The sequence below is a fragment of the Canis lupus genome, chromosome 6 (assembly GCF_048164855.1).
Source record: "Canis lupus baileyi chromosome 6, mCanLup2.hap1, whole genome shotgun sequence".
Classification (NCBI taxonomy): domain Eukaryota; kingdom Metazoa; phylum Chordata; class Mammalia; order Carnivora; family Canidae; genus Canis; species Canis lupus.
The window spans coordinates 36733391-36745835 of NC_132843.1; the positions used below are offsets into that span (position 1 = coordinate 36733391).

At 43.4% G+C, this 12445-nt stretch overlaps 1 protein-coding gene across 1 annotated transcript in view; it reads right to left on the bottom strand.

Annotated features, from left to right (window-relative positions):
• LOXHD1 (lipoxygenase homology PLAT domains 1) overlaps positions 1 to 12445 on the bottom strand; it is a 167089-nt gene that overhangs the window by 83916 nt on the left and 70728 nt on the right. The window contains exons 13-14 of the mRNA XM_072829473.1: positions 4368 to 4522; positions 2560 to 2720 (exon numbers count right to left, since the gene is read on the bottom strand). Coding sequence (XP_072685574.1) covers positions 2560 to 2720; positions 4368 to 4522 — 316 coding nt within the window. The remainder of the gene's footprint in view (positions 1 to 2559; positions 2721 to 4367; positions 4523 to 12445) is intronic.

A 12445-nucleotide genomic window follows, 5' to 3' on the forward strand; every position in this document is an offset into this window, starting at 1 on the left:
CCACACACAAGCATCTCAAACCTACAAACCTAAAATGCCCCAGCTAAACCTCCAGAGTCCAGCCCAGCCCCTTCCCCACAACCCTTCCTCCCCAAGCTCCCTTCTTCAGCAGGGAGCACAGTCTCTGCCCAGGTCTCCAATTGCCCTCTCTCTTGTGGGCACATCCTATGAGCTCTACCTCTAGGATCTGTCTCTAGGGTAGCCCCATCTCTCTACCTCCACTGCCACCATCTAGGGCCAAGCTGCCATGTTATGGGTTTAAATGTGTGCCCTGAAAATGATACGTTAAAGTCTTAACACCTAGCACCTCAGAATGTGACCTTATTTGGAAATAGCGTCCTTCTAGAGGTAACAGAGTTAAAATGAGGTCATTAGAGCAGGCCTTAACCCAAAATGACTGGTGTTCTCATAAAAACGGGAAATGTGAACACAGAGACACATGTGTACAGAGGGAAAATGATGTGAAGACACAGGGAGAAGATGGCCATCTTCAAGCAAAGAACGCCTGTGACCATTCGAAGCTGAGAGGCATGGGGCAAATCCTGTTCCGGGCTCCTTCAGAGGAAGCACGGCCCTGCTGACACCTTGAATTAGAACTTTTGGCCTCCAGAACCACGAAACAAAAATTCTGTTGTTTAAGCTACTCAGACTGTAGCACATTATTACAGCAGCCTAGCAAACTAATGCGTGCCATCTCGGGCCCTGCAAACCCTCCTACCAGGCCCTGTTTCTCCTCTGGACCCCCTATAGCCTGCCCTCCCCCCAGAAGCAGAGGGAGCTTCCCAAAATGGAAGTTCCTTGTCCAAAGCCACATAGTGGCCGCCTGTCCCTGGCCTCTGTCCACCTTGACCTCACCTGATGACCTTCTACTCTGACTACCTGCATTGGTTTCACTGAAGTTCTAGAAGCCTCAAGCTCTTCCCCCAGCACTTTCCTTTCTGTCCCTCAGGAAGTCAGCCTAACTGTCTCCTCTGCAGACAGAACTAACCAGAGCCTCCATCTCTAAGTCACTGTCACTGCTCCTGTTAGCTCCGCACCATCGTGTGTTTCCTTCATTCCATTCCTCATGGTTCGTAAGTATGGCTTTCTTCGTTTATTCACTTGCTTACTGTTTAGTTCCCCTCTAAGCTATACACATCTGAGGTCAGGGAGCAAATGCATATAGCAAGTGCTTAATAAATATCTTTTGAATGGATGGAGATAAGGCTGCTCCACTGAGCGTTCCAGCCAGACAGCCTCCTGGCCCAGTAGGGGGGAAATGAGTTAGTGATGGACTTGGAGAGAGGCCAGAACTCTCCCATCTCATCCTTCATCCTTAGGTGCCAGGCAGCTCCTCACCAGTCTCTGCATGAGCCACCTCTTCGGTCCATGCTTCATGCCATTTCTCCAGCCTGCATGACCTACCTCCCTTGTCGCCATCCATCTACCCTTTGATCTCCACTCCCAGCCCTCTTCCTAGAAGGCTTCCTCAGCCTTCCCAGCCCCTACTGTGAGCTTCTCTCTGTCCATTAGTGCCACTCACTTAGAGCTGTCTGAGTCATTTCTTATCTTTTTAATGTAATCCCTTGTAATACTTAGAGTGGTTAGACTTTGAAGACTGTAGAGGTCTTTGTCATGAACAAAAATGTTTCACTATTATTGTCCCATGGGATTGTCCTAGTGGCCTTCCATAGCTGGGAAACTCCTCCTCCTGAGCTTATGGAGGTGGTAAGCAATTCAGCTGTGGCAAATGTGTCTGCCTACACATGAGTACAATTGTGTGTATGGTTAGAGGAAGAAGAATGCATCCACTGTGGGGCTGGGCTGTTGGGCAGCTTGTCCTCACCCACTCCAAGGAAGACTGCCCTTAGCGCAGCCACCCTCACGGAGCCTGAGCCAGTCCTAAAGAAGTGAGCTTGGACATGCAGCACCTTGTTGATGGGTGCAGGCTGAATCCTTTGCAGAGCCTGGCAGGTCCAAAGCCCCAAGCCAAGAATACTGCGTACACCTCCCTGATGTTGCCACTGAATAGGAATGGCCAACTTGATGGTGAAAAAAAAAATCTCTGTCAGTATCTTCTAGAAATCGATGAAACCCCAAACTGGTTATGATAGAAACCCAAATATTTAAGAAGAAAGAGAAAAGAAACTTTACCTCACTAGTAAGTTCAGGAAAGGGAATGAAAACAAAATAAGGTATCTTGGAAAGACATTCCCAGGAACAGATGTGGGTAAAGGCCCATCCAAATGGTAAAAAAAAATCACATTTGATTCAAAAGTTTAATTCAGCAGGTATTAATAATCTGAGGGAACTCAGTTAAATTCTGAAACTGTCATACTGTATCTTTAAAAAGTCATGAAATTTTGGTACTTAAATAGATATCCCAGCAGTGCACTGGGACACCTGACACTGGCTCATCACCCATAGGTACAATGGGGACACAAGTCTAAGCGCCACCAGCAGGGCCACTTCTTCTTGCACCAGCTACAACCTTAAGCCACTGTTTTTCTCCCAGATCCGTGGTGTGGGGAGGGCCCAGGACCGAAGCTAGAGAACACAGAAAGCAGCCAGACTACGCACCTGAGACACGGGAACTCCACGTTGTCACTCTCGGGCTGCCCCTCTTCTCTCACCAGAACCCGCTCCAGGAACCAGCCGCTGCCCCCGCCTTTGCCGTCATGCCTGATCCTTACCCGCCTCACCTTCCGCATGGTGACTGACTCAATGGTGAACTCATCGGCCTTCAGAGGGGAACACAGCAAGGCTAGTTGGACAGTGGCACCCTTGGGACCCAAACACCAAAGGAAAGACACAGGCCCAGGACTCAGAAAAGCCATGGCTGATGGGTTGGGCTACTGATCTTCCACAGGTGGGCTGAGGGATACCTAGAAAGAAAAGTCTAACTCCTCCTCCAACTGCCTCCACTGAGAAGTCATTCCCTGTCAAATTCCCAACAGGGAAGGTCTGTATTTTTTTGGTTACACCATGACCATTCTCTATGATCTCTTTCTAAAAGGCAAATCTCCCAGCAGGATGAACACGGTAAGCTGGTACCATCAGTAACCATTTATCATGAATTAGTTCCTTGGCTAATCAACTCGGGCTCCTGCTACAGAAGGATAGCAGGAGGGGCATGGCTAGGACTGATTGGCGGGGGCGCTAGTGGTCTTGCTAATTTCATAGTTTTGCCTGCCAGTGGGGCAGCAGGAGTACAGTAGGGGCTGAGAGTTACCAAGCCCACATGAGCACACCTGGGAGCCTCCAGAAACAGGATCACAAGGGTGGGATTTATGGATAAGGGAGTGGGATGGAGATAGAAGGAAAGCATGTGTGGGGGTGGAAGGCAAAGAGGAAATGTAAATATCTACGTGAAGTCACCCCCTCGGTCCCTCCCCAAATGAACCTGGATCCACCCACGACTCTCAGATTATTTTTACTATCATAACCTTCTATGACCCCAAGAACCAGGCCAGCCTGGAGTGGCCAGAGACAAAGACCTCCACTCAATTTCCAAGGCTTGGCTACCCTCACCAAGGAAGGGCAGCAGAGGAGGGAGAGAGCCAAGACTTTTGGAAGGTTGATCTGCGAACCGCTTCAGCTGGTGAGCGCTTTGAGCCTCACTTTATTGCAACAATGACTCTACCAAGCACCAACCCTGTGATGCAGGCCAGGCAGTGCATCTGTGTCCCTAATCCTCACATCAGCTGGCCACAGGCAGGCATCTCTTCCCCACTTCAGACATGGGGAAACTAAAGCTGGGGAAATGGAGCAACTGGCCCCACCCTGAGTTTGCCCCCAGATCTGCTTGGCATGTTCCCTACTGCCCCACATGCGGCCTCCCCAGGAAGCTCATTTAACAGGTAGGGAAGAACAAGGGGACCACCCTGCACATCTATAAAGAGAGTAGGGGCAGAACCCAGCTCTTCCACTCCCATATTTCATGTCTTTCTTGATTTCTTTTTCAAAGAGGAAATGAACAAGTTGCCCCTAATGGTCATGTCTAGCGGAAAGAGCAAAGTTCCCAGCCTTCCACTAGCCTGTGTCCTCCAGTCAACAAGCAAGGTGCCAAGCATCCCTCCCTGCCTGACCATCCCCTGCCCCCAGGGAAGAAAGGTGCTGCTCCTACCCGCAAATGTCTTCCTGTTCTGCCCCCCTCTCAAAGCTTAGGGGTGTGGAGGGGACCATGACCCCTGAAAGGGTGGTTCTTCAGGTCCCAGCTGGATAGTCCCAGGAGCCTAGAGGCTCTATCATGCATGTTAGTTTGCTCTTCCCTTGAACAATCCTCTCTGACGACTGGGACCCAGCATCGCTATCAGAGCAGGAAAGACAAGGAGATGGGACCTGGGACAGGGACAAGGGGGGTGGGGTTGGTACATGGCTATACTCACATTCCCCTTCTCAAACAGGTCGGTGTTATTCCTGCAGTTGTAGAGCAGCCGCTCCCCTGTGTCCCCCACATCACCAAAAAGGCAGAGGTAGACACTGGCATCGGTTCCTGCACCTTCGAGTTCTCCAGTACACACGGTCACACGGTACCTGGCCACTGTAAGGTAGAGAAAAGAACACAGTGGCTGACCTCCCCTTGCTCCCAGCATTGGCCCTATTGCTCCTGTCTCTAAGCACCTCTTCCCTTTTTCCCACTACCCCCTCAGGTCTCGCCTGAGCTGACCCTGCTGCCTCCCTGGCTTCACAAAATCCCATCTCACCCAGTCATGGATCGGCTCACCTGCAAGACTCTCTTCCCAGACAAACCAGAGGTTCTCAGGCTTGGACAAGCATCTGTATCCCCTGGGAAATTCTTGTAAGAATGCAGATTCCTGTGTCCCATTTAGACTTCCCAAATTTTAGTTTCCAGAGGTGGGATCCCTAAAACCACTTTGTTGATATGCTCCCCCAGGAGACTGTTAAGGGGGGTTGGCAGTGTTTGGGGGCCATGGGTCTGATTCAACCATTTTGACACCTGATTCCATCCAACCCAGCAGACTCTCTGCCTTAGATTGTTCTCCAAGTAGTATGTGTCTTATCTTCTCCAGTAAGATAGCTCTTGTTTGTGAATCAGAACTGAACCCCCTTTGCTTCAGAACTGAAAAGCACCAAATGCAGCCACTGTGGGAGGGACAGCAGCTTCTTTCTTTGTTGAAAATGTACCTTGGAGAAGGTGGACCTGCATCCCTGCACATCACAGCCTCCCTTCCCACTCCAAATAAGCTAGAAAGTGAAATTCATTCATTCACACACTCATTCATTCATTTGCCCTATATCTATTGACTGAAGCCTAGCAGTGCTAGGCACCCTTATTGGACAGGGATTCAGTAGTGAGCAAGAAAGACAGAGTCCTGCCCCCATGGAGCTTCCATCAGATTTGAGAGTGGGTAGGTGGAGAGGAAAGATGGACAGTAAAATCATAATAAATTATGAACAGGAAAGTTTTTTCAGTAATGTCTGCAAGAAAGATCACATAGGAGAGGGGTGCCCCTGAATGGGATGGAAATGGGGAGGGGAGTATGGGGAGAGAGTGAAGAGGATTTAGAGACGCAGAAAAGCTTGCAGCAAGAAGTTGATGTCTGGTACAATGCCAATGATAGGAGCCAGCCACAGGAAGCTCTGAGAGAAGAGGGGGTGAGTAAGTGCAAAGCCCATGTGGGGATGTTCTTCTCTCTGGGAACAGAGAGGGGCCAGTATGGCTTGGTTAGATGAAGTCCAGAACTGGACCAAGGCCAGCATGGTGGGGGTGTGTGTGTGACAGATGAAGGTCAGAAGTGTGACTTCCTTTGTTGTTTTTTTTATACAAGGAGAAGCCATTAGAGGGCTTTAAACAAGGAAATAGCCTGCTCTGTTTATGTTTTAAAGATCGCTCTGGCTGCCATGGAGAGAACTGATTGTAGGGGAAGAAGGAGTGAATCAGGCCAGTTAGCAGAATAATTATAGTTGTCTAAAAAAGTAAGAGGGTGCCTAGGACTAGGGGTTCCCTGGAAATGGAGAGAAGTCAGTAGATTAGAGATATATTTTTGAGGTAGAACCAATAGTACTTGGTGATGGATTGGAAAAGTAATAAGGGAAAGAGGAATCATGGATGACTCCTAGGTTTTTGGCTTGGGCAACCAGGTAGATAGTATTTCCAATAAGAAGTAGGGATGCCTGGGGGAAAGATGGGCTTAGAGACAGAAATCAATGGTTCTGTTTGTTCATTATAAATTTGTGGTGTCTATTAGATATTCATAAAGAGAGACCAAGATGGCAATTGAATATGTGTCTGGAGAGTAAGGATTGTTGACATGACTTTGGTCATCATTGGCACATGGATTCTACTGAAAGCTATGGGACCAGATGAGATCCCTCACAGAGAGGATTATAGAGAGACACCAACATTAGAGGTCAAGCCCAGGAGAAGCTAGCAACTCAGATGAGAAGCAAACAGTGAAGGTGGGGGGAAACATACTGCTGGACATGCTTCTGAAGCCAAGAGAAGGGAGGAAAGATCATCTGTAGTAAAAGCCACTGAGGAAAGAGAGTGACTTTAGGTTTAGCTGCATGGAAAGCACTCATGTCAAGGACAAGAGCAGTCTTAGTGAAATTGTGGAGGGAGGGAAGAGCCCTATAGCAAGAGTTTGCTTTAACCATTTTTATACTACCAAGTGGTAGAACACACAAAAAAGATATGAGACATAAAAAACAATAGCAAAACAGAATAGGAGGTGAGAAAGTCGATATAGTACCTGGATGCCTGGATGTAAACCTTTCAATTAGTCTGTTGTGAAGAGGAATACAAAAGAAAAATAATAGCTGGAGTGGGGTATAAGTTAGAGAAGTTGTATTTTAAAATGTTTAATATGTGAGATACTAGATTATCATAATAAATGGGAATGATCCTGTAGAGAAAAAGAAAATGATAATGCAGGAGGGAAGAATGAGTGAAGTTCTTTAGAGAGGAAGAAGAAAAATGACTAGAGCATAGATAGAGTACTAGCTTTGCTAGGATTCAAGAAACTACAACTATAGAGACTGGAGGAAGAGCAGAGGTGTGGCCACAAAGTCAGTGATAGGTTTGTAGGACAGCCTTGAATACAAATTGAGATATACTGAGTCATATATGAATTTAAAATGAGACCAGTCTGCAAGGCTGCATGTTTTCCTATAGCAAGTCTACAATGACTGAATAGGTCATTTGTTTGGCTTTACCTAGGATAGGGTTTATCTAGGCAAGTATGATAGAGAGATATAAGGACAGAAAAGGTAACAAACAGCAGGTTTAGAGGTAGATTATAATGGCAATCTGAGCAAGGTATAGAGAAAACTGAGTATAAGAAGAAGGTGATAAAAATCAGTGGATTATAGGTCTTGACAAAGTTAAAAAATGTTACAGTAGGAAAAGCAAAACTATGGAGACAGTAAAAAGATCAATGGTTGCCAGGGTTTTGGTGGAAAGGAAGGGAGAGGTAAATAGGCAGAGCACAAAGGACTTTTTAGGGCAGTGAATTTACTCTTTATATTACCATAATGGTGGATACATGTGATTATAAATTTGTCCAAACCCACAGAATGTACAATACCAAGAGTTCTTCACAAGTAAACCATGAGCTCAGGGTGCTAAGGATGTATCAATGTAGGCTCATTAATTATAACAAATGTGTCATTCTGGTAGGTGATGATGATAATGGAGAGCATATGCATGTGCAAGGGAAGGGAATATATGATAAATCTCTATACTTCCTCCCAATTTTGCTGTGAACCTAAAACTGCTCTAAAAAATAAAGTCTATTTTTAAAAATGAAAAAGATATTAAGATATCCCCAGATAAACAAAAACTGAAAAAAAAATCATCACTAGTAGACCTGCCCTCCAAGAAAATTTAAAGGGAATCCTTCACATTAGACATTAGGCAGCAACGAAGAATTCACCCGAAGAGCACCAGGAAAAGTAATGACATAGTAAATATATAGATGGTATCGTATAATATTTGTAATTATTTTCTTTTCATATCTCATATAAAAGACAACTGCATAAAGCAATAAGTATAAAACTTCATTAGGGCTTTATAACGTATACAGATATAATTTGTAAGACAGTGTAACATAAAGGAGGGGGAGGAGAACAAACATATCAGAGGAAAGTTTTTGTATATTATTGAAATGAAGTTGGTATTAATCTGAATTATAAGTTAAGATGTTAATTGTAATTCTCTGGGAAACCATTTGAAAATAAGAAAAATACATATTAAAAGAAACAAGGGAAATAAAATGGTATTCCAGAAAATATTTATTTAACACAAAATAAAGTGGTAGTATAAAAATAGAAGAACAACAACAAAAAAAGATACAAAACATAAAAAACAATAGCAAAACGGCAGGCATAAATCCTGCTATATCAGTATTACATTAAATGTAAATGGACTAAATATTTCAATCAAAAGGCAGAGTGTGGTCATCCTGCAGAGACAAGATGGGTCCTTTCACCACATATTTGCTCATATATCAAGGCTGATGATGTCTCACGTGTACCAAAAGTGAATATAAGATGTATCGTTCACATAATGAAGAGTTCCTGGGAGAGTATGGTAGGTTTCCAAGAAAGTCTAAAAATAGCTTGAGACCCTCCCTTGCATGGGTAAGCACTTGCATGGCTTCAAGTTTCCACCAATGCTAAGGGAGAGCATTCAGTCTTCTTAACAAATTGCTAGATGTCAGGCAGAAAGGGGGAAGCATAGTGTAGTTTGAAAGCTGTCAGCAAACACCAAAAAAGTCACACTATTACACAAAGATTGGCAAAACTGATAATAGATCTAACTACCTGCTATATACAGAGATACACCATAGATTCACAGACAGAAATAGGTTGAAAGTAAAAGAGTGGCTAACAGAACTGGCTTTATCTGAACAGACTTAAAACAAGTGTAAAGATTAAATCAGTAATAAAAAAGCTACTCACAAAGAAAAGCTGAGGCCTAAATGTCTTTACCACTGAATTCTATCAAGGATTCAAAGAAGGATTAATACCAGTTCTTTTCAAATTCTTCCAAAAAATAAGGCAGAATGTTTCCAATATTTTATGAGATCGGCATTACCCTGATACCAAACCAGACACAGACATCACAAGAAAAGAACATTACAGACCTATCTCTCTTATGAATATGGATGCAAAAATCCCCAACAAAATACTAGCAAACCAAGTGCAGCAACATAAAGGATTTATACCTTGACAAAGTAGAATTTATCCTAAGGATACAAGTTTTGAAAAATCAATTAATATAATGTATCACATCAATAGAATAAAACACAAATGTAACATGATCATTTCAATAGGTTCAGAAAAAAACATATGACAGAATCTAACACTCTTTCATGATAAGAAAACTATCAGAAAACTAGGAATAAAAGGAAACTTCATCAACCCATTAAGTCATCTATGAAACATCCACAGCTAATACATAATTAATGGTGACAGACTGGATGCCTTCCTTAAGATCAGAAACAAGACAAGGGTATTTGCTCTCACCATTTGTTTTCAACATGGTACTGGAGGTTTTAGCCAAAGCAGTTAGGCATCCATATTGGAAAGGAAGAAGTAAAACTATCTGTATGCATAGATGACATGATCTTATATAGAAAATCTTTAGGTTTCCATTAAAAACTATTTGAACTAATAAATGAGTTCAGCAAAGTTGTAGAGTATAAGATCAATATACCTGAATCAATTGTATTTCTATTCTTTTGCAATAAACAATCTGAAAATGAAACAAAAAATCTCCATTCAAAAGAGCATAATAATATGATAAATATGATAAATTTAATAAAATGAGTGAGAAACATGCTCTGAAAACTACAAAATATTGTTGAAAAAAATAAAAATTACTTAAATAATTGGAAAAACATCCCACGTTTACTGACTGGAGGAAGACTTAACACTATTAAGACGGTGATAATTCTCAAATGGATCCACATATAAAATATAACCTCTGTCAGAATGCCAGCTGACCTCTTTGTAGGAACTGAAAAGCTGATTCTAAAATTCATATTGAATTGAAAGGGACCCAGAATACCTAAAATAATCTGGAAAAAGAATAATAAAGAAGAAGCGTTGGCAAGAATGTGGAGAAATTGGAGCCCTCACACACTGCTGATGGGAATGTAAAATAGTGCAGCTATTTTGAAGAACAGTTTGATAGATCCTTAAAAAGTTAAACAAAGAGTTACCATATAACCCAGCAATTCCATTCAAGAGAAATGAAAACCTAATCCACACAAAGACTTATACCTGAATGTTCATAGCAGCATTATTCGTAATAGCCAAAAAAAGTAGAAACAACCCAAATGTCCAACAACAGTTGAATATGATCTAACTATACGATGAGATATTATTTAGCAATAAAAAGAAATGAAATACTGATATGTGCTACAGTGTGGATGGATCTTAAAAACATGCTAAGAAGCCAGACATAAAAGGTCACTTATTATATGATTCCACTTATATGAAATGTCCTGAATAGGCAAATCTATAGAAACAACAACAACAAAAAATAGATAATTTGTTGTCAGAGTCTGAGGAGTGAAGTAAAACACAGAACGTGACTGTTAATGGATACCACATCTCTTCTGGGGGTGATGAAAATGTTCTAGAATTTGATAGTAGTGATGGATGCATGATTTTATCAATATACTAAACCGCCTCTGAACTGTACACTTTAAATGGACGAATTGTATAGTACATGAATTATAGCTCAATAAAGCCACTGTTTTAAAAATTGGATGCTACTGTTGGTGATTCATCTAAAGTGAAGACAAAGTATATCCGGATTGATACAAATCACCAAAAAAGTTAAAGTCAGTGTACAAATTAGTTTCTCAGGAATATACCCACTTTTATTTGGAGATATAGAGACATCTGAAAATTAAATTTGGCCTTAAATCCGTGGGTCTATGTAGATACAGTGTGTGCAGCAAAAGTCTGGTCAGAGCGATGGGCAAGGAGAGACCACCTGTCCACAAAGCTGGCACCAGGAGGGCACAGGAACCAAGGGGGTTGCAAACGTCTCCTGCCCCCAATACCACCTCTTCACGGGGCCACAGCCCCTGAACTTAGAGCTTCTCTACCTTCTCCAATCACCTCTGCTAGGATACAAATTCTAAGCCTTCTCAGCCTTCAGCTTTCAGCCTCTGCATAAATGAAGCTGATGCTCTTGTGTTTAGCTCCTAGTGATAGAGCTGGTGGCAGTAAGAGGGATGAACAGCGTTAAGGGAGTGAGTACTGGAATGTGGAAGCACAGAAGGGCAGGAGGAACACCAGCCTCGCTTAGTGTCTTAGTCCTGATGAAGTTCAGTTCTGCTTCTTCAGCTGTAGCTATCGGGCAATTCCCAGGAGCAAACTGGGAGGGAATGTAGCAAATCCAGGAGCAAACTGGGAGGGAATGTAGCAAATCCCTTTGCCTGGAAATTCCACTCCTGTTTGTTCAGGAGCACTAAGGTCCATTTGGCTGGAAGTTCTAGGGGCTCCTGATCTCCTCCAGGGGATCCTCCCAGCCACCAGCCATTGAGGTCCCAAGTGCCTTCCTGGCAGGAAGCCTACGGACCATTAAAAATAATTGTATTGTTAGCCATCAGCAGTGAAAGACTTCAAACAGATGGGTAAGTACCAGAGCCTCTTGTACTCTAATTTAAAAATTACACCTCAGCCTGATTAACAAGAAGCTCCTCTTTCCAGCAGTCGAGTCCAGTGGTCTCTTGGCCACTCATCAGTGGTGTATAATCATTTCTGTGGCACACGCAGGAGAGCAGGCAGATCTCATTGCTTCTAGTGTCTCACAGAACTCCTGAGGAAGGGCAGTGCATCGTAAGCGGTGCCTATGTGGTCTGTGTTCGTCAGTTAGGTCACCCCTCAAAGCCAGATATGGCATTAATTGCTTCTTTGGCCCTTGTTTTTTTTTAAATAAGCCAGGAGTACACAATTCAAAATCAGAGAACTGGTAAGTATGTATGTATATCTAGTTATTTGAGAGAGAAAGTGCGTATGTGTGTAAGGGGCACGGGGGTGGAGGAGTGGGGGTGAGGCAGGGAGAGGGACAAGCAGACTGTGTAGAGGCAAGGCTTGATCCCAGGACCCTGAGGTCATAATTTAAGCAGAAACCAAGAGTCAGCTGCTTAACCAACAGAGCCACCCAGGTGCCCTGAGAATTGGTTTTAAATTTGTCCTTATTTTATGTGAGTCCAAGACTTTTCCACTTGAGCAACTGCTAGGAAGCCCTGCACATTATTTACTATACCCTGGTACCAACTGGGGAAGTGGGACTTGCCACCAGCGGAGATCCAAATTCCTGTAGAGATGAATGAGGACATGGGGGAGTTCCAAGCACAACAGCAGTTTATGGGGGCCAGATAAAGCATCTGGGAGATAGAATCCAAGTTAACATGGGCCGGAAAGTACTGCCAGGGACCCTCTAGAAGACATCAAACTGCTATTAGAGCCAGGATAGACA